This window comes from Symphalangus syndactylus, chromosome 5 (genome assembly GCF_028878055.3).
Source record: "Symphalangus syndactylus isolate Jambi chromosome 5, NHGRI_mSymSyn1-v2.1_pri, whole genome shotgun sequence".
In the NCBI taxonomy this organism is placed as follows: domain Eukaryota; kingdom Metazoa; phylum Chordata; class Mammalia; order Primates; family Hylobatidae; genus Symphalangus; species Symphalangus syndactylus.
The window spans coordinates 50,461,387-50,488,447 of record NC_072427.2 but is presented as its reverse complement, the minus strand read 5'-3'; the positions used below and the strand labels follow the sequence as shown (position 1 = coordinate 50,488,447).

The following is a 27,061-nucleotide window of genomic DNA, read 5'->3' as shown; positions in this document are numbered from 1 at the left end:
AACCACCTGCTACAATCACTATCAATCATTCCCTCGCTGCCTACTATAAACCTTAGCTGCAAAACCTAAAAATCTCTTCCCTTTTATAAATGGCTTCTTTGTTCCATAACCAACTCAAACTGGACCTAGAGACTAGGGCATTCCTGAACTATTTAGCTCCCAGTTTGTCACTTGATGACACCACTGGACATAACTGTAATTTGTACTTCAGTGTACCAAGTATGTTTTAGTGTGTCAGTTATCTTTATTATCAGTAGTACAAGTTATTATCTCAAATATGCAACCTCCTGCCTCCCAGTACCCAGTATCTTCCACTCATTTAGTAATTTATAAATACTTACTCAATGATAGAAAATGATTATTCCAGTATCACATCCTCTATTCTGATCATAGGACACTGTAAAACCTCATCAACTGAGGTCAACATCCCAAGAAAAAGAGTAACTTCTATTTCAAATGCCTTGATATGTAATGAGCACGGATTGTGATTCATTACAATTTCCTTCAGTATATAGGTGGCCTTACAAGGCCTTTCATCCCATCCCCACTTCCCTTCAGATAACGTGACACAGCAACATGAGAAGCAGGAGGCCATGTGTGAAGCAGCACAACCACTTAAACCCCCTGGGTCATGAAAACATTAACCAACACCAGTCAATGCACAAAGTGAAAGTTAGAAAGCAGAAAACCTTTTTATCCTAAGAATTAAAGAGAATATGGTTTGAATCAACTGCTTAATAGGCATCACCTCATCCACAGTAACTTAAGATCTCACCAAAATCAACAGGCAAAAAAATATATACAACAGTACCTCACAGTTTAATTGCTCTATGCATTTATTATTAGCTATTATTAATGCAGAATGAGGGAACAAAAAGCTCACAAACACTCTACACAATTTCACAAGACGCATTGCAGGGGAAAAAGTGACTGAGGTGGATCAATAGTATGCTAAGGTCTTGGTGGACGCATTCCTGGGGGAGGTGGACCTGGAAAGGAAATAGAAACATTGAGAAAAAGAGGATACACATATTCAGGGGCCTAGCTGAACCATCAAACCCCTATGCTCCCACTCACCTCTAATTCCTGGTGGAGGGGGTCTCATTCCCGGAGGGGGCATGCCAATTGGCGTCCCTCGAGCAGGGGGAAGCCCAATTGGTGGGCCCATGGGTGGTCTCATACCAGGTGGAGGAGCCATAATGCCTACAATGAAAAATGGTACAAATAAAGGCCTCATAAAATGGCTTAGAAAAGTTGTTAGAATTTAGCCCAAATAATCCCTAAAGAAATGGGCCAGACAACGATAACAGAGTCAAATAATTTCTATATGACAATTACTCTTCCATGTCTTTCATTAAAAACCAGTATCTAGAAGAAGGAAGCATATTCCCCAAATTCTTAGGCTCTCAGGCTTATCTTAAATCAGTAAGCTATCTCTCATCATAGATTCAAATTCGTCTTCATGTTCACCAATCCCTTACCTGGAGGTGGGGTTGCTCTGCCGACGGGTGGGGGCGGAGTGCCCCGTCCTGGTGGGTACTGTGTTGGGGCTCCAGCAATGCTGGCAGTCGCAGCAACAGCAGCAGCTGCTACAGTGCCTCTTCCCTGTGGAGTCATTACCTGAGAAGGCAGGGCGAGAAACAGTCAAAATGATGCAAACCTTCACATTATTCAAACACAGAAAATAAATGAGAAAAATGACCAATTAGATACAAACAACTGTTGCAATGTTGTACTTCTCTCATTATTCCCATGTTTTTTTTTTTTGAGACAGTTTCACTCGTCACCCAGGCTGGAGTGCAATGGCACAATCTCAGCTCACTGCAGCCTCCCACTCCCGGGTTCAAGCGATTCTCGTCTCCCTGCCGGGTAGCTGGGATTATAGGCACCCACCATCACGCACAGCTGATTTCTGTATTTTTAGCAGAGATGGGGTTTTCACCACGTGGGCCGGGCTGGTCTCGAACTCCTGAACTCAAGTGATCTGCCCACCTCGGCCTCCCAAAGTGCTGGATTACAGGCGTAAGCCACTGCACCTGGCCTAGTCCCATATTTTAAAAACTAATCTTAGTACACTGACATCCAAAAAGCCCTTTGATCTTTTCAACTGTGGTATATCCATGCATTCTGTTCACTCACCACTAATGGCTAGTTACTCTTGCCAAGAGTAATTTGGGTAACTTTAACCACCCAATGACCATTTTAAGTAGCTAGTTTTATTCCCTTCCCCCTGTGTATCTGTCTGTTGGTTCCTCCTAGACCATATGCTGTTTACATTGTATGACATATACACTTAGGTTTTTAAATCTCCTCGGCCTCTGGCTTAGTCATATTCTCCCAATAATATAAAACCCTCTGCTGGTTCCTCACCTGCTGGGATGGTCCCCCAACTCCTCGGACAGGGCCTGCCAATCCAGCAGGGGCCTGGGGAATTGGCACACCAGCTGGTACTCCTCTACCAGCTGCCCTACCAACCCCAGGGCCTCCAGCAGCTCCAGCAAGTGGTACCCGAGCAATGCCAGTCTGAAACAAGAAAATTTATAGCCTAAAACCAAACAATTTACAAGTTCTCAGTATTCTTATTCATCAGAGATCACTTCTCTCCACCATTTTCCATGACACCTATCTCATATTATTAGTTCTGTGTCCAAATGAACAAACAAGCAAGTATACCATGGAGGTATCTTGTATATAAAATGCACATTATTTGTCAAATTGTGAAAACACCTCTTTTATAAACATACCAAGCAAACATGAATCACTAACTCCTACCCTTACCAAAGTAATGCCCAGCACATAGAATAATTCACCAAAAAACTCCTAATCCCGAATAGCATAGGCAACCAACAATTGATATTAACTGCCTGGCACATTTTATTTCACAATCCATGTTGAACTGTGTCTGTGCTCTACCGTGATTTCAGACATCTCACATAATATGATGTCCCTGCAAATTAAAGTTCTGTCCTGTCCTACATCTTCCTTACATCTTTGGGGGGTGGCCCCTCCACAGTCATGGATACCAAGTTCTCCCCACGCAGCAACACCAGACCCAAAACCCGCTTTTCTTCACGCTCTGGTTGCTTCGCGTTCTTTGGCCTACAAATCAGAATTAAATTTTAGTGAGATAAATTTTAGTGATCACTCACTCATCAAAATATTTATACAACATCAAGTATCAATTAAGACAACTGATGCTATTTAAACAGTTACTGAGTTATCACTGAAAAACCAAAAAAAAAATCCGTAAGCACAGTTAATATACAAGGGTAAATAGTAAAGCTGTTTTCTGATCTAACTTTAGTCTTTTACAGAATGTTCCTTTGATGTTACACTACAACAAGACTAATTTCTTTTGTAAAATACCTTTTAAGAAAAACAAAATTGAAACCTCGGTTTCCACATTAAAATGGAAATTTCTTTAAAAAATTACTTAAATAATTAAATCATAATGACAGGTGACACAGAACTGAAATAATGGGAACGGTAATAGGCAAAGAGAGGATATCAAATGGCAACCATATCCCAGCTCCTCAACCATGAAGAACAACTGTTCTTTTCTATTTCAACCAAGATTTATTTGGTCTAAGACTGCTGCAGAAGCCAACCAATTAATTAACAATAGCATTTTTCTCAATTTTAAAAATAAATATGAGTATTTTGACCATAGCATATACGTTTATTCCCAGTAATAAATCCATGATTGTTTCACAAACTTAAAAGAGTTTAGATGCAGACTCTGACCTAATTCAGAGATCAGGTCAAGAGGTTAAACAATAGACTGGCTCTACCATAGTTTCCCTAACTACCTCAGTTACCCTTGGAAATCGCTTACTCCAGCTCTGGCCTTCCCTTCCCATTGCCCCTGTGTCCAACCCCCATTTACCCAAATCAGCCTTACTTGATCTTTCTGAACTCATCACAATCACAGAGGATCAAATTCATATGCTTGTCAAAAGCCTTAAAGGTGCCAATGAAGATTCGGCCATCTTGCAGGATACATCTCATTCTATAGTCAATGTGCTGCAGCATCTTGCTACTCTTGCCAACAGTCTAGAAGCAGTAAGACAAGAGTCATGTTCAGCTTGCCAACACCCTAGTCTTCTAATCTTCTCCTGTTTTTTCTCCACCCTTATATAATCTAAGCCTGGTTTCCTTAACTAAACAAATACTCTCTCCTACTTTTTCACCAACATTCTTCCATATTTAGTATGTCTCTTTGGAGGACCACAAAGGATTATGAAGTATTTTTTCACATCTCAAGAACCAATTTTCACCTCCTTAGAGGTGATTATCCTTCTCTGTGACAATGCATGCTCTAAACTGTCCACTCCCCCAACTAAACCAAACCACAATGATGTAGGGTGTTCTCTCTCTCCAGACTGCTTTTCTCTGTACTGTTAATGCCAAAACTCTTCCATTTTCAAAGTCCTCTTTATTTCTATTGTAATCTGATCTGAGAGTCCATCATCTGCAGGACAGTCCTTCACCACTGGTGGAATCATGACCAAAACCTCCTGTATTTTCTCACATCATAAAACATTTCTCATGGCCAGGCACAGTGGCTCATCTCATGCCTGTAATCCCAGCACTTTGGGAGGCCGAGGTGGGTGGATCACTTGAGGTCAGGAGCTTGAGACCAGCCTGGCCAACAGTGAAACCCTGTCTCTAATAAAGAGGCTGAGGCACAAGAATCTCTTGAACCCAGGGTTGCATGAGCCAAGATCGCACCACTGCACTCCAGCCTGGGAGACAGAGCAAGACGCCGTCTGAAAAAAATAAAAATAAAAAAATCAGCTCATCTTCAGCTGATACTCAATGCAATGAGAATCCATATCCATGGGTGTATCCTTATTTCTAACATTCCGAACCCAAGATCACTGCACATGCTGGCAAACTATTTCTTTCGGCCCTTACAGCACATTTCAACCCTCAGCCTTATCATACAGCTTACCATGATTGCTGTTCCACCAAATCCAATGTCCACAGTTAAAACGTGGTGCTTCTGAAGACCTAGGGGAAGGCTATAGATAAAGGTATGATGCGGGTTCTCCTAGAAACAATGCAAGCTGGGCAGAAGCTTCAAAGAGTAGATGGAGCCTGCAGAGGAAAGCATGTTAAAGCTGCACTGCAATCTACCATGTTTTGAAACAGGCAGACAATTCTGCATGAAAATCACTATGACACACACATTCAAAAACATCGTTCCTCTCATACTAGCTTCCTCACCAAGGGACTGCCAAATTTCACTAGTCCCTCATTCTTAACTCTCACATTTGACACACTTAGGACTGATGAAACTCACTGAATTTTATTTTACCTAGTAATTCCTAAATGTTTCAAAAACTAAGCATCATTTTCCAAAATTTAGTATTTTTCTTTCCATCCTTATTTAAGGTAGTGTGTCTCTCTCTAGTTCAGAATTAATATGAAGTCATCTCTATATCAACATCTCAATTACTCTTTCATTCAGATTTTTCTGAAATACCTATGTTGTCATTTGCAATATTCTTTCTTCCCCTAATTTCGCTTCAAGATGACGGCAGGTAATGTTTCCCCACTAAGAGCCAAATGTGTTATAAACCTGCCTAAGACTTCCCATGTCAAAAGAGGACACACAACTATGGAACATATATAGAGAGAGAGACTCACATAAACAACTTTCATACATCAAGTAATGAAGGACAAAGTTATAAATCACGTTAACGGCCAGGTGCGGTGGCTCACGCCTGTAATCCCAACACTAGGGGAGGCCGAGGCAGGTGGATCACCTGAGGTCAAGAGCTCGAGACCAGCCTGGCCAACATGGTGAAACTCCGTCTCTGCTAAAAATACAAAAAATTAGCCAGGCATGGTGGTGGGTGCCTGTAATCCCAGCTACTTGAGAGGCTGAGGTAGGAGAATCGCTTGAACCTGGGAGGCAGAGGTTGCAGTGAGCCGAGATCGCGCCACTGCACTCCAGCCTGGGCAACGAGGGGGGACAACAAGAGCAAAACTTCAACTCAAAATAAATAAATAAGTCACGTAACGGGGACACATTAGGACCATTTGGTGATTTCATCATGGTATGAACAATGTACTTACACAAACGTAGAGGATACACAGTCTACTATACTCTTAGGCTATATGCTAGATCCTAGGCTACAAACCTGTACATCATGTTACTATCCTGAATACTACGAATACTCACAACACAATGTTAAATAGAGAAGAGGCTGGGTGTGGTGGCTCATGCCCGTAATCCCAACACTGGGAAACCGAGGTGGGCGGATCACCTGAGGTCAGGAATTCAAGACCAAACTGGCCAACATGGTGAAAACCCTGTCTCTACTAAAAATACAAAAATTAGCTGGGTGTGGTGGCAGGCGCCTGTAATCTCAGCTACTCAGGAGGCTGAGGCAGGAGAATCACTTGAAACCAGGAGGCAGAGTTTGCAGTGAGCTGAGATGGTGCCACTGCACTCCAGCCTGAGCAACAGAGCAAGACTCCATCTCGGGGTTAAGGGGGGATGGGGAAGAGAGAAAAGGTAAAATGAAAACATGATTTTGTAATCTTAAGGGACTGCCATGATATATGCAGTCTGTTGTTGAATGGAATTGTTATGCAGCTCATGACTGTAATCAAGCATGCATAATGTTTCCCTTTTCTCCATTATTTAAAAAATGCTATTAAATATGGCAACCAAATCTAGCCAGAATTGTAAAGGGTCTCAAAGTGCTTATCATACTAATTAAAAATTGAAACACAAGTTACTTTTGGAAAGGATTCAAAAGTATCCTTTTGAGCTGAGATCGCACCACTGCACTCCAGCCTGGGCAGCAAGAGTGAAATTCCGTCTCAAAAAAAAAAAAAAAAAAAGGAATACTCTTAATGCCTGGCTGTCATTCAGTGGCCATGAATCTGATGTCTGTACATTAAAAAGCATATTAAATAAAACTTATAAACATCTCAAAAGAACTTTTCAAATAAGCAAACCAAGACTTCCACAAAAATTAAATGTAGTTTCTGATCTAAATATAATGAGTAAGAGTTTAAGGCCTATAACTTAGAAATTTTGAATATTATCTTATGATTCTTTATAAAGCAGTCTAAATCCAAGAAAACATGGTATGTGAGACTCATTAGCAATGTCCTTTTTTTTTTTTTTTTTTGAGACAGAGTCTCGCTCTGTTGGCCAGGCTAGAGTGCGATGGCGTGATCTCGGCTCACTGCAGCCTCCACTTCCCTGGTTCAAGTGGTTCTCCTGCCTCAGCCTCCTGAGTAGCTGGGATTACAGGCACCCGCCACCACACCTGGCTAATTTTTGTATTTTTAGCAGAGATGGGGTTTCACCATGTTGGCCAGACTAGTCTCGAACTCCTGACCTCAGGTGATCTGCCGGCCTCGGCCTCCCAAAGTGCTAGGATTACAGGCATGAGCCACTGCGCCCAGCCAGCAATATCCATTTTTATAGCACTGCAACACTTGGGACCTTCAGCCATCCAAAGAGACAACGAGGATCATGACTGTGAATGAGCAAGACAGATCTTACTGTGGTGATGAAAATGTTTCCAGAGTAGTTCAGGGCAATGATTGCACAGTTCTGTAAATTTACTTAAATCATTGCTTCATGCACTTAAATTGGGTGAATTTTATGTTTATCAGCTCTACATCACTAAAGCCATTTTTAACCCATTTATGCCAGAGGTTGGAATTATTTTGTGAAAAATCAGGCCTTGGCGATGACCTTGAGCAACAGGATGTAACTAACTCCCACAAGCTTAGCAGTCCAGATGTATGAAACACATCTAGGGATGTTGAGTTATGGCCCAAAGAACTGAAGACCTAGAGAATTAGGGACAGATTATTTTATATTTTTATATATATATATACACATATATATATGTGTATATATATATCTCATAAACAATATAATAAAATAATAACCTGTATAGATAGAAGAGATATATGTTTCACTCACAATAGGAGTTGACCTCCTACAGCAGTTAAAAGGATTCCCTTAGGAGACAGATTTGGAATTTAGAAACAGTTCTCTCTCATCCCTAAATGTGATACAATGTAGTCATGACCTTGTAAGTGAAAGAAGAAAATAAATCACTGCAGGGTGGTCAAATTTATCTTAACAGCACAAGAAAACAAAACTTCATGAGAAAGGCGACAAGAGTAGCAACATCACACCGCAAGGATGGATGAGCAGTCATAGTGTATCTTCTGAGATCAAAGGGCACATAAGCAAATAAATGAACTGGTATCCCTCACAGAAGCACAAGTTTTCAAAATTTAGGAAACGTAGACTTTCAAATGATTAAACTGCATAAAAATGTAAATCTACTTAATTCAAAAGTAAAATAAGATGACTAGGGTTGGCCGAAGCACACATAGCAAACAGTAAAATAAGATGACTAGGGTTGGCCAAGGCACACATAGCAAATGAGAGACACCATGGAATATCGGTATTGATCTGTTAAAATTTAAAATTATAGAGGATCTCCATAGAGATCCTCCATCGAAGAGTATGCAAAGTGACAAAAGAAAACTAAATGCAAAATATTAATACACAATAATTCCAATTGAAAACAAATTTCCTTTATTGGAAAGGTTTACTTAACAAAAACAAAAAAACACCAGAATACAAAGGGTGGTACTGAGAAACTAATGGTCTACTAATTTTTAGTGGCCATCAGCACTTCTCATGATGTGTTTAGAAAACAATGTAATAAAAACGTTTATGCCGGGCGCGGTGGCTCACGCTTGTAATCCCAGCACTTTGGGAGGCCGAGGCAGGCGGATCACGAGGTCAGGAGATCGAGACCACGGTGAAACCCCATCTCTACTAAAAATACAAAAAATTAGCCGGGCGTGGTGGCGGGCGCCTGTAGTCCCAGCTACTCGGAGAGGCTGAGGCAGGAGAATGGCGTGAACCCGGGAGGCAGAGCTTGCAGTGAGCCGAGATTGCGCCACTGCACTCCAGCCTGGGCGACAGAGCGAGACTCCATCTCAAAAAAAAAAAAAAAAAAAAAAGTTTAAAAGTCATACTAATATTACACCCTGCATCCCAACTACTAGGTAAGTATCCAATTGGATATGTACCCTAGTAAATATTTAGGTACCAAACAAAAATAGAACTAATATTCATAACACATTTTTTTTTTTTTTTTTTTTTTGAGATAGAAGTCTTGCTCTGTCACCCAGGCTGGAGCGCAATGGCACAATCTCTGCTCATTGCAACCTCTGCCCCGAGTTCAAGCAATTCTACTGCCTCAGCCTCCCGAGTAGCTAGGATTACAGGTGTCCCCCACTACACCCGGCTAATATTTGTATTTTTAGTACAGACGGGGTTTCACCATGTGGCCAGGTTGGTCTCGAACTGCTGACCTCAGGTGATCCACCTGCCTCAGCCTCCCCAAGAGCTAGGATTACGGGCATGAGCCACCACACCTGGCCACGTTAATAGTTTATTTCCCTATTTTTCCTGGCCATCATGTGCCTTACATTTTTAATGAAAAAGGGTACCAAGTGTTTAAATGTTGTTAAAGACTACCCATCTTCCTCCACAGCAGACTTTAACATGATTCTTAGACTGATCCCTTCCCCAAGAAATACATCTGATTGTCTACGCTGTAATGTATACTTCATATATACTTCTGTAATCCTTTCTTCATCACCTTTTATGACATTATGACTATATTCACTGGCCCCCACTTTGGTGTTTTCTTCTTTGAATCTGCTCCTCTAAAACAAAACTCAGCCAATTATTTTCTTTTAAATAGCAAGATACTAAGTATTTTAGCTTTGCCTGTCATTCAATCTGTCACAACTACTCAAAGCTGCACCACTGTAGCACCAATGTGGCCAAAGGTAACATAATAAATGAACTTAGCTGTGTTCCAATAAAATTTCATTTATAGACACAGGTAGTGGTCCGGATATATTACCAACCCCTGTTCTACAGGAATACTAGTAATGGGTACTATTTAGGTAGAACTAGCAGTTGAGACTAGAATAAGATATAATTAAGTATCATAAAATTAGATGGTCCTACTTGCAGACTATAATGTATGACTTAAATGTTGTATTTAAAAATTTACAAAAATCTGTGAACTGAACTGAGAAGCTAAGAAATTCCTAAAAAGTAAAAAATCAGGTGTGCACACCTATACAATGAAAAATTCCCTTAGTCAAGGGAAAAGTTTGGGACAATGATTAGATTACAATTTGCTCATGCAATTACCAGAAAATGTTGTGTATAAAGGATTCAAGAAAGGAGGATTTCTCAGAAAATTTCTGTCTCCTTTGATCTAAACTCAAAATGGGCCGGGCGAGGTGGGTCACACCTGTAATACCAGCACTTTGAGAGGCCAAGGCAGGTGGATCACCTGAGTTCAGGAGTTTGAGACCAGCCTGGAGAACATGGTGAAACCCCGTCTCTACCAAAAATACAAAAATTAGCCAGGCGTTGTGGTGGGTGCCTGTAATCCCAGATACTTGGGAGGCTGAGGCAGGAAAATCACTTGAACCTGGGAGGCAGAAGTTGCAGTGAGTCGAAACCACACTACTGCACTCCAGCCTGGGCAACAGAGTGAGACTTCGTCTCTAAATAAATAAATAAATAACTCAAAATGGTGGCCATAAACAAGCCTAATTGATTCAAGTTTGAAGGATAATATTTCAAAAACAGACTTATAAAAAGGCTAGAAGGAATTTATCAGTAAACCCAATTCCTCTCTGCTCTTACTTTGTAAAAAGTAAACAGTAAACTCTCAGAAATGAGGGCATTCTAAAACTTCAAGTAGAAAAAAAGAAAAATCACAGAGGAAAAACAAGAAAACAAATCAAAATCAACTTTGTAATAACTTTTTCCTAAAAAATGAAAGCAACATAAAAAGAAACTAAATAAATCTACATCACGTTGAAAAATTATGAATAATATTTTTATTACATTGTCTGCTGATTCAAATAGGAAATACATTGGTTAAAACAGGAAAGTGAGAAAAAGACAAAACAAAAAGGAATTAATAAATAAGCATGAGAAAGTATTTAGATTCTCTAATATTCATTGTTAATTATGTGCTGTATATTTATAATTCACTAGACATAAACTATATTCGAATTAAAATAATGCTGTGAAAGTATGTTGTAACTGGCCTTTTATTTTTTGAAAGCAATGAATACTAACACTCTGCAACACAATTTAGAAAAATGTACCTTAAGTTCATATTCCTTGATACCATTTATTTTCACATCTGCATATTTGAAAAAACAAAGCTATCTACTAAAGCTTTCTTCAAACTACTGGCAGAAAAAAATGACACCTCCCACAAAAAGAAATTATAAACATTCAGTAACAGGGTATTCAAGAGCCATTTATAGTGAAATATTTTTATATAATTAAAAAAAAAAACGCAAAAGAAAACTACCTGAAAAGCATGCACTACAATAACTGGAATACAGAAACATGACAAAAGTGTCAGAGCAGAAAATTTAAGGTCCTGCAAAACTTTTTAAAACTTTCTGCAATGTGTTTATTGTATGAAGCTCTAAGGAAAAAAATTAATGTGTCACTGATAATTAAGACAACCCCCAACACCCCATTCTTTAACGTCTTTATTCTTGATCATTGCTGCATTAGCTCTAACCTGGTTTTTTCTTGGAATCAGATTCCTTGCTACTCCAATATGGCTTTAACCACCTCTTGGTGTCTCAGCTAAGAATGCCTGCCTCAGTTCAGCCTGGAAATCCACCACAGGTACTTGCTGCTGCTGAGAACGCCTCGGGTACAACTGACACCTACAACAAGAGCACAATATACATAAATGATAAAAAGACATTTGTTTTTATAGGAAACCATATGAAAGAAAACTAGGTACCCTTACATTTAAGAAGATATTCCTTTTTTTTTTTTTTTTTTTTTTTTGAGACAGGGTCTCATTCTGTTGCCCAGGCTGGAGTGCAATGAAGCAATTTCTGCTCACCGCAAACTCCACCTTCCGGGCTCAAGTGATTCTCCTGCCTCAGCCTCCCAAGTAGCTGGGATTACAGACGCCCTGCCACTACACCCAGCTAATTTTTTTTTTTTTTTTTTTTTTTGAGACGGAGTCTCACTCTGTCACCCAGGCTGGAGTGCAGTGGCGCAATCTCGGCTCACTGCAAGCTCCGCCTCCCGGGTTCACATCATTCTCCTGCCTCAGCCTCTCCGAGTAGCTGGGACTACAGGCGCCCGCCACCACGCCCGGCTAATTTTTTGTATTTTTAGTAGAGACGGGGTTTCACCGTGGTCTCGATCTCCTGACCTCGTGATCCGCCTGCCTCGGCCTCCCAAAGTGCTGGGATTACAAGCATGAGCCACCGCGCTTGGCCATCTTTCTTTCTTTTTTTTTTTTTTTTTTTAAGACAAAGAGTCTCACTCTGTCGCCCAGGCTGGAGTGCAGTGGTGCGATCTGGGCTCACTGCAAGCTCCGCCTCCCGGGTTCACGCCATTCTCCAGCGTCAGCTTCCCGAGTAGCTGAGACTACAGGTGCCTGCCACCACTCCTGGCTAGTTTTTTTTGTATTTTTAGTACAGACGGGGTTTCACCATGTTGGCCAGGCTGATCTGGAACTCATGACCTCAGGTGATCCACCCACCTCGGCTTCCCAAAGTGCTGGAATTACAAGCGTGAGCCACCACGCCCAGGGAAGAAGATCTTTCTTTAGGGTCAGAGCATGACACTATCTTATGAGAAATTATAACACAAAACAGAAATCTCTACACAGAGATTGTACAAGGGACTAGTGGATACTTAAGATACTTACCGAGTCTAGAAATATTTCCAAAAGAACTAAAAACACAAGAGCTGGTAGCCTTGAAGAAACACCATCAGTACCATATATAGTCACACACTTTCAAATTATCCTATATGAACAATCCTTTCTCCCCAGGGGTGAGGGGAGGGATATGCTGCTAAAATATTTGCAGGGAGATGTTTAGGCCGTCCTTCATACTGATCCTCCTGACAAGTCACTACCTGAAATATAGAACTTCCAGGGCTATTTAAGGGCTCTTAAAATATGTAAACCAATCATCTACTGGTAAGCAGGGAATTCCAGAGAAAAGCCCTTGACATACCCCTATGAATCAGTAACCTGGCTGTGAAATCTGATCATGAGAAGGAAGAGATACAGGAAATTACAGTTAGCTTGCCTTGAGGTGAGGAGATGGGGGATCACCAACAATGCTGCCCTTGTTGGTATGTAAGGAATTGGAAATTGGACTTTTTTCTATAGTTTTTCAGGAACATTTTAAACTTGGTTCTGTATAATAAAGAATTTAGCTGGCCTTTGCTCCTGGTTCCTGGGAAGTAACCTATACATCCTTGGAATTTACCAAGTGAAAGAAATGTGTTTGTTATTCAAGGTGCATCCCTAGGATCACACCTGAGTTCATGGTAATGAGTGAGATGTCTCAAGATGGTGACTAACCAGGCCACAAAAGATCAAACAAAGATTAAAGGGTTGGGGTTCTGAGCAAGCCCTCCTGGGAGGGCAGGAAAGTTGCTGACTGAATTCAATGACATATTCAATGATTCAATCTTGTCAACACAATGAATCCCCAACAAAAATCATCGACATCTGGAGTTCTGGCGAGCTTCCTGATTGGTGATATATGCTAATGTGCAGGTAATGCATCCTGAGGACAGGGAAGCTTTGTGTGGGACCTGCCCAGATTTTGCTCTATGAGTCTGTTCATTTGTAACCTTTATAATAAAACTAGTAAGTATAGCACTTTCTTGAGATCTACTAGTCATTTATAAAACCTTAGTCAATTATAAAATCTGAGAAAATAGTAGGAACTCAGAATCTATAGACAGTTGGTCGGAAGTGTGGGTGCCCTGCCAACCCTGGAGCTTGGAAGTGGTGTCTGCATTGAGGGGAATGTTCTGGAGGGCATCTGGACAACTGTGAAATTTGCACTAACTCCAGGTAGTCAGAATTGCACTGCACATACCTTTAAATCTTCACACTCTAATTCATAGTCTACTTTATACTCTAATTCATTGTCTAATCACTGAATAAATACATCTTAATTTGGGCATTGTCCACTCTAACCTCTGTTTACAAATGACAACTAAGTTTCTGATTTAATAAAGGTCTAAAAAGTGTTTCAGTAAAAAAAAAAAAAGTTATCTCGAAACCTAAGATAATTCTCTATTGCAATGTCCCCCTCAGATTTAACCTTTAACCCAACAGAAGATTAAAGACTGAGAAAATATGAGGCAGCCTACACAGTATTTAATTCATTAAGTGCAGAATATTAATTTTTTTTTTTTTTTTTTTTTTTTTGCCGAGACAGAGTCTCGCTCTGTCGCCCAGGCTGGAGGGCAGTGGCGCAATCTCGGCTCACTGCAAGCTCTGCCTCCCGGGTTCACGCCATTCTCCTGCCTCAGCCTCCCGAGTAGCTGGGACTACAGGCGCCCGCCACCGCGCCCAGCTAATTTTTTGTATTTTTTTTAGTAGAGACGGGGTTTCACCGTGGTCTCGATCTCCTGACCTCGTGATCCACCCGCCTCGGCCTCCCAAAGTGCTGGGATTACAGGCGTGAGCCACTGCGCCCGGCTCAGAATATTAATTTGAAAAGACATGTGAAGCTTTGCATAAAATAAATTAAGACAACTCTCCAGCTCCAATTTCCAATTTCCCCTTGAACTCACAATACATCATCCAGCCCCAAAGAATAAGAGCTAATTTAGTGACATATACACTGAAAGACAGAATAAAAAATTTAAAATAATCAGTGAACTTTTTATTTTTCTTTTATTTTGAGATGGAGTCTTGCTATGTCATCCAGGCACAGCCAATGGCACAATCTCGGCTCATTGCAACCTTTGCCTCCTGGGTTCAAGCGATTCTTCCGCCTCAGCCTCCTGAGTAGCTGGGATTACAGGTGCATGCCACTGCACCTGGCTGATTTTTGTATTTTTCTAGAGATGAGGTTTCGCCATGTTGGCCAGGCTGGTCTTGAACTCCTGACCTCAGGTGATCTGCCCACCTTGGCCTCCCAAAGTACTGGGATTACAGGCATGAGCCACCGCACCCAGCCTCCTTCATTGATCTTTAGAGCTAATAACCACACATCTCCTCCAGGAAGACTGCCTCCCAATACTACTTATGATTTGGGAGGAAGTAGGAGATGAATGGGTAAATACTGAACACTTCTAGTATAACAATCTAAGTATACCAATCCTGAGAATCCTAAACACACGGACAATGAGGCAGTGCTAATCAATCCTGCTTACCCATTCCATAATCCAATTACTCTCAAAATGAAAAGGCACAAGTGGGAAAAATTATACTATTTCCCTAACTCTACACTTTACTCAGATCGTTCCCCCAACTCAAGACCCTGCAGTATTTGTACATATATATGCAGTGCAGACCAGAAAAACTCAAGTTATTTCTTCTTCAAAACCATCAAAATGTTTCCATAAATATGGACAAGATGCCTAGAAGGCTAACCTCAACCCACAACAAGATGAGGATGAGACTACCTGTTATTTAGTCCACACTGAGGTTATATAGGAAAAAAACTATAACAAAAATATAGCAAGATAGAACCTTCACCCACTTAACAGTCCTAAACCTAAGAGTCCTAAACCTCAGCCCTACCTCCACCACAATCTCTGAACTACCTCTAGAAACTCAGGGAATAGTAACGGCACTTTAAAAAAATGTCAGAGCTGCAAAAGAATGAAGGGAGAGGCTGGGCGCAGTGGCTCACGCCTGTAAGCCTGTAATCCTAGCACTTTGGGAAACTGAGGCGGGCGGATCATCTGAGGTCGGGAGTTCGAGCCCAGCCTGACCAACGTGGAGAAACCCTATCTCTACTAAAAAAATACAAAATTAGCCAGGCGTGGTGGCATACACCTACAATCCCGGTTACTTGGGAGGCTGAGGCAGGAGAATCACTTGAACCTGGGAGGCAGAGGTTGCACTCTATCCTGGGCAACGAGAGCAAAACTCCATCTCAAAAAGAATGAAGAGATGAAAAAAGAGATTTCCATATCAAATAAAATGAATGATCAAATAACCTATTATAAAGGACAAATTATATTACACAAAATACTTTCAAAATTTATCAATATACAAACAAAACGTACATAAAATACATCTTCCAAAGCAATTTTAAAAATGAAAATGTAATTAAATATACTCACTATAGTAAAAATCAGCAAAATAAATAGGAAAAAATAAAAAAAATCTTTACCCTCACCATAATTTAAAACTTGCTAACAGGTGTTTTACAACTTTTTCTTTTTGAGACAAGATCTCATTCTGTCACCTAGACTGGAGTGCAGTGGCACAAACATGGCTCACTGCAGCCTCAACCTCCTGGGATCAAGTGACTCTTCCACCTCAGCCTCCCAGGTAGCTGAGACTACAGGTGGACAACACCACACCTGGCTAATTAATTTTTCTGTAGAGAGGAGGTCTCCCTATGTTGCCCAGGCTGGTCTTTACCTCCTGAGCTCAAGTGATCCACCTCAGCCTCCCAACATGCTGGGATTAGAGGCATGAGCCACCACGTCCAGCTCAACTTTTCACATATAAAATGAGGAAATAACAAAAGACACACAAACTACTACCCAGTTGTTACTATGAGGAAAAACCTTTAACTTGAAAAAAATAAAATAAATTAGTATTCATGCACTGCATTTTCTTTTTCTTTTTTTCCTGAGATGGAGTCTTGCTCTGTCACCCGGGCTAGAGTGCAGTGGTGCCATCTTAGCTCATTGCAACCTCTGCCTCCTGGGCTCAAACAATTCTCCTGCCTCAGCCTCCCAAATAGCTGGGATTACAGACACATGCCACCACACTCGGTTAATTTTTGTACTTTTAGGAGAGACGGGGTTTCACCATATTGGCCAGGCCGGTCTCTAACTCCTGACCTCGTGATCCGCCTGGCTTGGCCTCCCAAAGTGCTGAGATTACAGGCGTGGGCTACCACGCCTGGCCTACACTATGTTTTCAAAGTGACTGTTCTTTTCATTGTTAATAGCCAAACAATGCAAACAAACTAAATATCCAGCAGCAAGCTAACGATTAAAATAGGAATGTTCTCACACCATCCACACTTTGTAAAATAAGGTAGATTTATGTGTACTGACACGAAAAGATCACCAAGACATATTGTCAAAATACAGACAGCATGGTGTCGTATGCACACAAATTTCAAATGTGTCCCATGTCCTCCCTCTCTCCCCACTACACACACAATGCATAGGACAAGGCCTGAAAAGACAGACGGCTATTTACTTAATGATTATCTCTGGGGAGGAAAAGGCCAGTAAATTGGTAGTTGCTTTAAAACGAGACTTACTTTTTACGCAAAACTGTTTTACAAAAAGAATCATCTTCATGAATTATTAATACTTATAATTAAAAAAAAATTGTAGCTAAGAAAAAAATGCTACCTACTGACTGTCAAAATTTTAATGGCAATGACAAAATGCCAAAGTTTCAATGTGGACTAAATATATATTAGGTCATGTAAGATGTTCACATATTTGTAATTAAAATTTCCCTTCTAGAAATCTAAATTAGGCTGGGCGCGGTGGCTCACGCTTGTAATCCCAGCACTTTGGGAGGCCGAGGCGGGCGGATCACGAGGTCAGGAGATCGAGACCACGGTGAAACCCCATCTCTACTAAAAATACAAAAAAATTAGCTGGGCGTGGTGGCAGACACCTGTAGTCCCAGCTACTCGGAGAAGCTGAGGCAGGAGAATGGCGTGAACCCAGGAGGCGGAGCTTGCAGTGAGCCAAGATCATGCCACTGCACTCCAGCCTGGGCGACAGAGCGAGACTCCGTCTCCAAAAAAAAAAAAAGAGATCTAAATTAAAATATGTGTCTGAGTGTGTCTGTGTATACATTCTATATACACATTCCACATATATACACCAAAAGCAGGATAAAAAACCCAAATGTATTTTAAATTTTAACAGAATAAATGCACTAACCAAAAACAAACACCTAAATATCACACAGCAAGAATGAATATGTAAATTAATCACTTCAGTGCACAGTACATTTTGCAAGCATACAAAGTGATTTAATAAGAATGCAGAAAAATTTAAATATGCTTATGTTGAAGGGTAATTACAAAATTTTATGAAGATAAAATGCACTTATACACGTATAGGAAAAAAGAAAATTAAACTAAAATCTCTAAGAGGGTGAATTATTTTAGGATAATATGGTTAAGAATTTCATTGCTTTTTTACTACATCTTCTATATTAGATGTGTCTGCTTCTTCAATTATGTTCATTTTAATCCCCTCATTGTGTGATATTTTGTTCTAATCTGAAATGAGATTCTGACTTGCATTTGTTCCCAACACAGTCTGTACTCACTCTTGGTTGCTCAGTGAGGCAGTCCTTCTGCGTTTGACTTGGACTTCCACCTCTGGTACGTGCTGTTCTGTAGTTCGTCTCAGGTGTAAGCGATCCCTGATACAGAAAAGAGAGGGATTTGTTTGGTAGATTGCATCAATCTATGAAATAACTATTTGTCAAGGTTATATTTAGAACTACATTTAATATAATGGATTTTTAAATCTAATTAAAACAAGGTAAAATTATTACAAGATCTTTAACCTTCCAACAGTCAGAATCTATGCTATAACCACTTCTTTTCTCCTTTTAGAAGCCCATGACATCAGAAAACCTGGTTTTAAAAAAAATCAGAAAATGAAATTAAAATAATATATCTACCTCTATTTGTAGTCACGTACATATAAAATTCTCACTTTTGCAGATATATATACACACATACCACCACTACCCTACTCACCTTCCCCCCCAAAACAGTAAACCTGATTTCAAAAATGGTTTCAAAAAATATTTTTAGGATACAGTAGACATACTTTTGTATAGTGGAATAGAACATAGTTTAAATTATAAAATGTCTACTTAAAAAAACACGCAAATGGTGCTTTCTTTAGGATTTGCAAAGCAATAGAAGAGCTGCTCAAGCTAAAAACTATCAACATAGCAAAAACAAACAAACAAAACTGCCATGTTACATCTGCAGAACCCCTCATAAAATGGCTGCTCAAGGGAACAGAACATGAAATCCCACACTCAGACTAGCCATATTAAGGACTGCAGAAACCACCTATGAACCTTTAAAGATGATAAATCAGAAAGGTCAGCAGGACCTTTCACTAAAGTAACACAAGTAATACCTCAAAAGCAAAATTCAAAGATACATGCCAAAAGCTATTAATAATTCTCTGAACCCTAGATGTTTTTAAGTCATGTTAGACTTTTAGATTGGTAAAATAGCTTACCAATAACGCACAGCTGTTTTATTCTTCCAAGAGTTTAAATGTTCTCATCAAGCCATACCCACATATTCGATTTCTAAATGGTAAAATTTTATACACTGATAATGTTTATTACTTTTGATTACACAATGGTCTATTAAATATAACACCTGAATTACAAGCAGTATAAGAAATAAAGTGGACTTCATCAAAAAATAAAGCTCCGAAAACACCAAAAAATAAAGTTCCAAAAACACTAAAGAAAGTGAAAGGATAACCAGAACAGGAAAAAACATTTGCTAAACATACAGCTAAGTTTCTAGTATCCAAAACAAACAAAAAGAAATCCAAACAATGAAAAAAAAAGAAGGTAGGGAGAGACAAAGAAACTTTTTCAGGTGATAGACACATTTATGCCACTCATTTTGATAAGAATGACTTCAAAGGCATGTACTTATCTCTCACCATATCAACTTTTAACATTAACTATCTACAGCTTTTGTATGTCATTCACACCTCAAAAAAGTCTTTTTTCAAGTTTGGTATCCAGAATATGTAAGGAATGCTCACAACTCAACAATAAAAGGGCAAATTCTATTGCTACAATGGGTAAAACACTTGAATAGACAGTCCTCCAAACATATACAAGTGGCTAATCTATATGAAATGATGCTGAACATTAGTCACTAACAAATGCAAATCAAAACCCTAATGAGGCAGGGTGCAATGGCTCATGGAAGGCTGAAGCCAGTGATCACTTGAGCTCAAGAGACCAGCTTGGGCAACATCTGTACAAAAAAATACAAAAATTAGCTGGGTGTGATGGTGCATGCCTGTGATACCAGCTACTCAGGAGGCTAAGGTGAGAGGGCACTTGAGCCTAGGAGGCAGAGGTTGCAGTGACCCGAGATCATGTCACTGGCACACCAGCCTGGGTGACAGAGCCAGACCCTGCCTCAAAACAAAAAAAACCCCACTGAAATGCCACCATCTGACACCACAATATTTGTAAAGAATGTGGGGAAATTGCTGGTGGAAACATAAAGTGGTATATATAGACTTTGCCAACTTCCTAAAAATGTTAATCATGAAAGTAACATATGACACTAACTCTACTGCTAGATGGAGTAATATTACAAGACCCAAACTCAGCCTCCAAAGTAGCTGGGATTACAGGCATGCACCACCACATCCGGCTAATTTTTGTATTTATAGTAAAGACAGGGTTTCACCATGTTGGCCAGGCTGATGTCTATCTCCTGGCCTCAGGTGATCTGCCCACCTTGGCCTCCCAAAGTGCTGGGATTACAGGCATAAGCCACCATGCCCGGCCAGTTCATGTTCTTTCTATTATACCTGCAGTCTTCCCAGCTACAACTACTCTCATACTTCCAAAAAGACAAAATTTCAAGAACCTGGCATATACAAGGGCTAAGTAAAATTTTGTGAAACTAATTCTTTGTATTAAACATATTATACATGTTCCTAGTAGCATTATTCATAATAGCCAAAGAGTGGAAACAACTCAAATGTCCATCAATTTATGAATGAGGAAAATATGGTATATCCAAACGAATGTCTTTCAGCCATAAAAAGGAATTTAGTACTCATCAGTGCTACATTATGGTGGGCACACAAATACAGCTAATAATGTAGTACGTTAATATAATACAATTAAAGAAACTATCAACTAAACCATGATTAATCTGATAGTGAACAACTGCAAACACTGTCTTACCAAAAAACAAACAAAAAAAAAACCCATTCGGCAATTGCTCAATATGAAAGGTCTGAGGTCAACTGAGAAAATAGCCATCAAACCAAAATATTCCATTATTTCAGCTTTCTGAATTTACCTTTTTTTAAAGGTAGAGATGGAGTCTCACTACCCAAGCTTGAACGCCCAGGCTCCAATGATCCTCCTGCCTTGGCCTCCAAAAGTGCTGGGATTATAGACATGAGCCACCACACCTGCCTTAAATCTACTTATTTTTAATCTACATATAAAATGTCATCTATAAGATTTTGAAAACACTGGTTTATTGAATGTTCTAGATACACACACATGCATTTATCTAACTGCATCCCCAACACAGAAACCAACATTTTATGAAACTGAGGATATCATGAAAAAAATCATCATATAGAAACGGTATTAAATGTTTGCCCTCAAATCACTTACACTGAAACTAATAATCTGGAAATATATTGAAAAGCAAAAAGCAATGCGATCCCAATTTTATTACGGCCTAAATTTTTCATGAAATTTAACTAAGATCTCAAGAATAAAAATAAACAAAGTTGGCCAGGTATAGCGGTTCATGGCTGCAATGCCAGCACTTTGGGAGGCCTAGGCAGGAGCACTGCTTGAGTCCAGGAGTTCGAGACCAGTCTGGGCAACATAAGGAGACCCCTCTCTACAAAAAAATAAAAAGTTAGCTGGGCACAGTACCTCAAGCCTACTAACAGGCACTTGGGAGGCTGAGACAGGAGTCTAGATTGATCCAGGAGTTTGAGGTTACAGGGAGCTATAATTGCATCACTGCACTCCAACCTGGGCAACATAGCCAGACCCTGTCTCCTAAAAACAAAAAAAAAAGGTTAATGATAGGCTGCTAATCTGTACCCCACGAACATAAGAAACCTCAATGCCTCCAAAACACATCTGAGGAGAATTAACAAAAAGAGAATTTGGGCCAGCCACAGTGGCCAGAGAGAGACTGAGGAGGGAGAGGACATAGCTTGAGTCTAGCAGTTCGAGTTCAGCCTGGACAACATAGGGAGAGACCCTGGTCTACTAAAAAAAAAAAAAAAAAAAAAAAAAAAAAAAAACTTTGAGCCAGCTAGCATCCAGAAATGGAGAGAGGCTGCCTTAAGTAGTAACAATTCTCACTCAAGCTTTCTGACTCTGGGCCACAAAAAAAAAAAAAAAAAAAAAAAAAAAAATGGAGACAGGACCAGTGACAGGTCTTCACGTGGAAGAAATAAGATTTTTAAAACTTCATGGTCCCAGTCATTGAGGGCAGTACTCACAACCTGCTCAAATGATTCTTCGTAAAAATAGCTAAACAGAGGGCGGTGACAAACAAAGGAGGTTATTTTGGCCTCGTTGACACCTTATAAACGAAATTTTTTGGAAAACAAAAATGTTTATTAGGGAAAGGAACAGGGGGCCGAGCGCGGTGGCTCACGCTTGTTTAATCCCAGCACTTTGGGAGGCCGAGGCGGGCGGATCACGAGGTCAGCAGATCGAGACCACGGTGAAACCCCGTCTCTACTAAAAATACAAAAAAATTAGCCGGGCGTGGTGGCGGGCGCCTGTAGTCCCAGCTACTCGGAGAGGCTGAGGCAGGAGAATGGCGGGAACCCGGGAGACAGAGCTTGCAGTGAGCCGAGATCGCGCCACTGCCCTCCAGCCTGGGAGACAGAGCGAGACTCTGTCTCAAAAAAAAAAAAAAAAAAAAGGAAAAGGAACAGGGTAAGGGAAACATAAAGATACAGAGTAACTATAAACGTGGAAAACATTTCGGCAATGACACACTGGTCAGATAGAATAGTGAAATCAAGATAAGGCAAGGTCTGTGAATAAGTCCAAACCAGCTAGTACCCTGCCTTAGACAACAACATAAGGGTCTCTCAACCAAGCTTCCAAGCTTCCTTCCTCTGTATCACAGGAAGGGCTGCCACTCCCTGCCTCCAAAAAGCCCTAGCACACAGCCAATTCACTGAGTAAGACACAGACCTTGAAACTTCAAGAGGCCTTTCCACAGCGATCTGCCATATTAGGATGCTGGGCCTGAATGCAAGACCACAAAATGGCGGATCAGACTAAATATTCAGCTTGCAAATAGCCAAATGACCAGAAGTTAAACCAAAAAATATATGTGAAGTGCTATCTTCGTGCAAGCAGAAAAAAAAAGCGGTAAATTATAAATATCATATAAAATCTCAGACTCCTGCTATTTTTAAAACTACCCAAAAATAGATTATTCCAGAACAAGGCTTTTCGGGCTTCGTAGACTCAACTTTTCCGTTAATTACAACTCAGTGCAACCAGACATACCAGTTATGATAGAGGGAAAATGTAAATACAAAAAAGGCAAGCACTGAAAATCCTGCAAAGGAAGACAAAATCCTTAGAATAAAATGATTTTTTTAAAAGTACTGGAATATAAAAATGCAGTTATTCATTAACCTTTCTCACCAAATGTTTGTAATAGCTCCAACTTCAAAAATGATCATCAATTTAAAAATCCAAAAAAAGACAATAACTCTGATCCCAAGCACAACCACACCCCAATAAGATTGTCTCCACTTTTCTGATTCTCTTTTATTCTCTTTGAGCAAACACAACTTGCAGCTTTCAACTCCCAGAAGATGAAGAGGTCCAGTGTTTGAAACACCTTTCAACCTTGGTCGGGAAGAGCCATCATGATGCCCTCTCCCCCAACCCATTTAAGGAAAGTATGCAGTGCATCAGAATGGACTATCCAGAGATTAAGAAGGATAAGTGAATCTGAAATGGTGACATTTATCAAATGTGTCGAGTGGAAATCAAAGATTACAGGGAGTTAAAAAAGGGGTTAACAAGTCCACTTTGAAAATAGAGAATCAGCGCACAATACAACCAAGAGAGGAACTACAAAAATGAAAAGGTACAATTTTCTAGGGAGTCAGAAAACCAATTTAAAATCTCTATCATTAATGGAAGCTTGCTGAAACAGCACAGGTCTTGGGGTGGCTGCACCTTTGATGGCCTCCAGGCCCCCACCACTCCAGTTTACCGCAGAACAGAAAAGCAGGAGCCCAGCGCAGCTGCCATCCCACACACGCGGAGGTGGTACAAATGCCTGGCCTCTAGCCACATTCCCCACCAGTCCTCTACTGCTGCACCGAGGGTAAGGGGTGGCTGCCAAGCTTGCTAGGCGAAGCCTGCGCCAACCCATCTCCCTCCTCCCCCTTCTACTGCGCCACAACCGGACACGAACAGCTGCTGTATCAGCCAGGTGAAGGGGAGGGCTGCTATCCCTTCCAGGCAAAAGCTGCGTAAGCCCTCGCTCCCCTGCCCTCCGTCTCGCCCACTGCAAGCAAAGGCGACTGTCACCTCTACTGCGTCTGCGCAACCTGCATCCTTTCCCAAGCGGCACTTTGGGGAGGGGGCAGCCGCCCACCTTGGCCCGCCTCCTCTCCTTACCACTGCACCCTTAAGAGGGTATGGCTGAAACTCCAGAACAGCAGAAGCTAAGCACACACACACCAGCCGCCCCCTCCCCACAGGCGGCTCTACAGGGAGGAAGCGGCCACCCCCACCCTGAAGCGCTTGCGCAGATCTAAGCCGCTGCAGCAGCGGCCATCTTGAAGGAGCCGCACAATGGCAGTGACGCAACGCAGACCCTCAGGCTATTTCGACATAGCCTTCCAAGACCTGGTTCCCAACAGAGAGAAACAATGAAAAAAAAGTAACCCTCAGGCATGACCTGGCCTATCAGTCAAAAGATCTGTAAACGCAAGTTCTGCACATCATTCCTGTCTTCTTAAGCCATAGCCTCTAAAGCGAGGGTTATTCATTAACAGGGTACACTACGCAAGGATTCCACGCATTTCTGCAGCCCCTGCGGCAGTGTAGGCATTGCGCAGTTTTAATAAAAAAGCACCATCACCACGGTAGGCAAACCAGATGACCACCGCAGGTCACAGGAAAATTAAAGGCTGCGGACTGTGCCACTGCCCCTCCTGATGCCCCCTCCTCGCCACAGAGATCATTCAGCGTCCCTTAGTCACTCCAGACAGCAACAGGCCCCGCCGCCGCCATGCCCACCGCCTCCATGCCATGCCTACCGCCGCCAAAGCCCACCACCTCCATGCCTACCCGCCAATGCCCACCGCCAATACCCACCGCCGCCGCCTTCCCCCTACCTCCCAGCCACTTCCTACGGACCCTCCCCGCGTCGCGACCACCAACACAACCCCCACCACTGTCACACCGACTCATCCCCCTGGTCCACTGCCATAGCCTCCTCGCCTCGGTCACTACGACGAATCCCCCCCCCCCCAGTCGCCCCACGTACCCTGCTCCACCACGCAGTGGTCACTATAATACACCCACCTGTGCTCAACACCCCCCCCCCAAATACCGATCACTTCATGTACCTTCGCCCCACCACGATCACTCCAATATACCTCCGCCCCACCACGATCACTCCAATATACCTCCCTCTGCCTAAAATCCCTATGCACTGGTCCCCCCACGTACCCTCGCCACACGGAACTGCAATCACCCCGATGTACCCACCTCCACCCATGTCCCCTGCCCACTGCGGTTACCCCGCATGTTCCCAGTCACGACCGCCCTTCCCACCGCAGACACCCGCAATAGGACCTGTCGCGACACCACAGTCGGGGGCGGATGGGGGACGCGCCCCAAAGCGAGCGGACAGGATACCATCGGGGCAGAACCGCACAACCGCAAGCCTCTGAACGTTCCGGATCTGGTTCTCCAGAACAAAGGACTTTAGGGCCCAAATTCCATTTATTTAGTACTCCAAGTCCTGAAAACTTGGAATATCTGATGAATAAAAGTGGCCGCTCCCCAGGCTGTCTCTTGAGAGAAGCCACCGGCACAGCTGACCTTGCCCGCTCCATCGCGTCACTGACCGCTCCTCAGACAGATGCGTCAGGCATCTCCGGCGGCCGCTCCACTCTGCGCCAGACTCGCTGCAGGAGCGGCAGGCTTCGCACACATCCCCGCCTGAGCATGCGCGCCAGCCTGCCTCTGCGGCCGCGCAGGCGTGCTTGTTTGCCGCAGTGCAGGGGTCCCAGCTCCCTCCTTCACAGGAATGACCTGGGGGGAGGGGGCTACTGGACCCCTAGGGCTCCACAGCACTGTTGCATTGACAGGGGGCCTCTAGAAACCATAAGCAACCTGGGATCAATGGACATGTCTACCTATTTTTTAAAATGTGTAAAATACTAAAGAAATAATTCTTGGTTCTACAAGAAATTTTTGCACACACCACTGGCCAAACAATCCTAATTTACACTCACCCTCAGGTCTTCCTATGTGCGGTACAGGAAAGCTGGTTTGGAAAAGTTAAATGCGCCATAACCACAATCAATGCAAATATGCCAGACTTGAAATCCTTCCAGAAGAAAATATCCCTAACTCTAAAAGCATGCTACATTGTTCAAATGTGGTGCGATTTTTCTTCCCTTTTTCTACTTTCTACATTTTGAGGGAGTAAATTGTGAAAATTATCTCCCCCGAAATCACAATATAATTAAACTCTCCTATACGGAATGGATAGATCATTCAATTCAAAAACACTGGCTATTCAATTCTTGTAAAACAAAAATATGAACTTAGACCCCCACCTAAGATTTAAGTAAGAGAGCCTTTCTTTGCCTATTAGAATTGGATACATTAAAATTTTTACCAATAATCAATGATAGCTGGAGTGGGGAGAAACAGGTACTTTTACATAATACTAATGGACAAGTAAACATTATTTTTGACATAATATTCTATCTGCAGAAATAACGGAAGCATCGGTAACTCCAAAATTTAGACGCTGATGTAGCTTGGGAAAAGACACTGCAGAGAAGAAGAAAATAATCCTGAAACTGCATCTGCATAGTTTTTACACACATCTGCCCTTTCTCAATTGCTCGTTGTCAAAGAAGGGAGGGTGATGTTAGTGGAGGCTGACTAAATGGTTAAATCCCCTCCCAAGCCCTGTAAGCTACTGCTCAGTTCCCAATGAT

The 27,061-nt window shown here is 41.6% G+C and overlaps 2 protein-coding genes across 3 annotated transcripts; both read right to left on the bottom strand.

Annotated features, from left to right (window-relative positions):
- Positions 1–812: 812 nt before the first annotated feature.
- On the bottom strand, positions 813–11,771 carry SNRPN (small nuclear ribonucleoprotein polypeptide N). Of its 2 annotated transcripts, none has more exons than XM_055278410.2 (7): positions 11,637–11,771; positions 3,902–4,053; positions 2,988–3,099; positions 2,371–2,523; positions 1,482–1,620; positions 1,078–1,203; positions 813–989 (listed from the first exon to the last, which is right to left on the bottom strand). In XM_055278410.2, the coding sequence occupies exons 2-7, from the start codon at positions 4,030–4,032 to the stop codon at positions 952–954; spliced, it is 699 nt and encodes a 232-aa protein (XP_055134385.1). In that variant the 5' UTR covers positions 4,033–4,053; positions 11,637–11,771; the 3' UTR covers positions 813–951. The 2 variants fall into 2 exon arrangements, with proteins under 2 accessions (XP_055134385.1, XP_055134384.1); XM_055278409.1 differs by lacking the exon at positions 11,637–11,771 and adding an exon at positions 4,955–5,100.
- SNURF (SNRPN upstream open reading frame) lies at positions 11,645–26,064 on the bottom strand. The gene is made up of 3 exons (XM_055278414.2): positions 25,929–26,064; positions 18,387–18,482; positions 11,645–11,787 (listed from the first exon to the last, which is right to left on the bottom strand). Exons 1-3 carry the CDS (start codon positions 25,940–25,942, stop codon positions 11,682–11,684), a joined length of 216 nt encoding a protein of 71 aa, XP_055134389.1. The 5' UTR covers positions 25,943–26,064; the 3' UTR covers positions 11,645–11,681.
- Between the last annotated feature and the right edge of the window lie 997 nt (positions 26,065–27,061).

Bases quoted from the DNA above. Each gene is read 5' to 3' on its own strand.
- SNRPN (XM_055278409.1), bottom strand. The intron at 3,100-3,901 runs GTAAGGCTGATT...TCTGATTTGTAG, and splicing joins GATGAGTTCAGAAAGATCAA to GCCAAAGAACGCGAAGCAAC. The intron at 990-1,077 runs GTGAGTGGGAGC...TTTCCTTTCCAG, and splicing joins CCCTCCACCAGGAATTAGAG to GTCCACCTCCCCCAGGAATG.
- SNURF (XM_055278414.2), bottom strand. The intron at 11,788-18,386 runs GTGAGTACAGAC...CTCTTGTTGTAG, and splicing joins GCCTCACTGAGCAACCAAGA to GTGTCAGTTGTACCCGAGGC.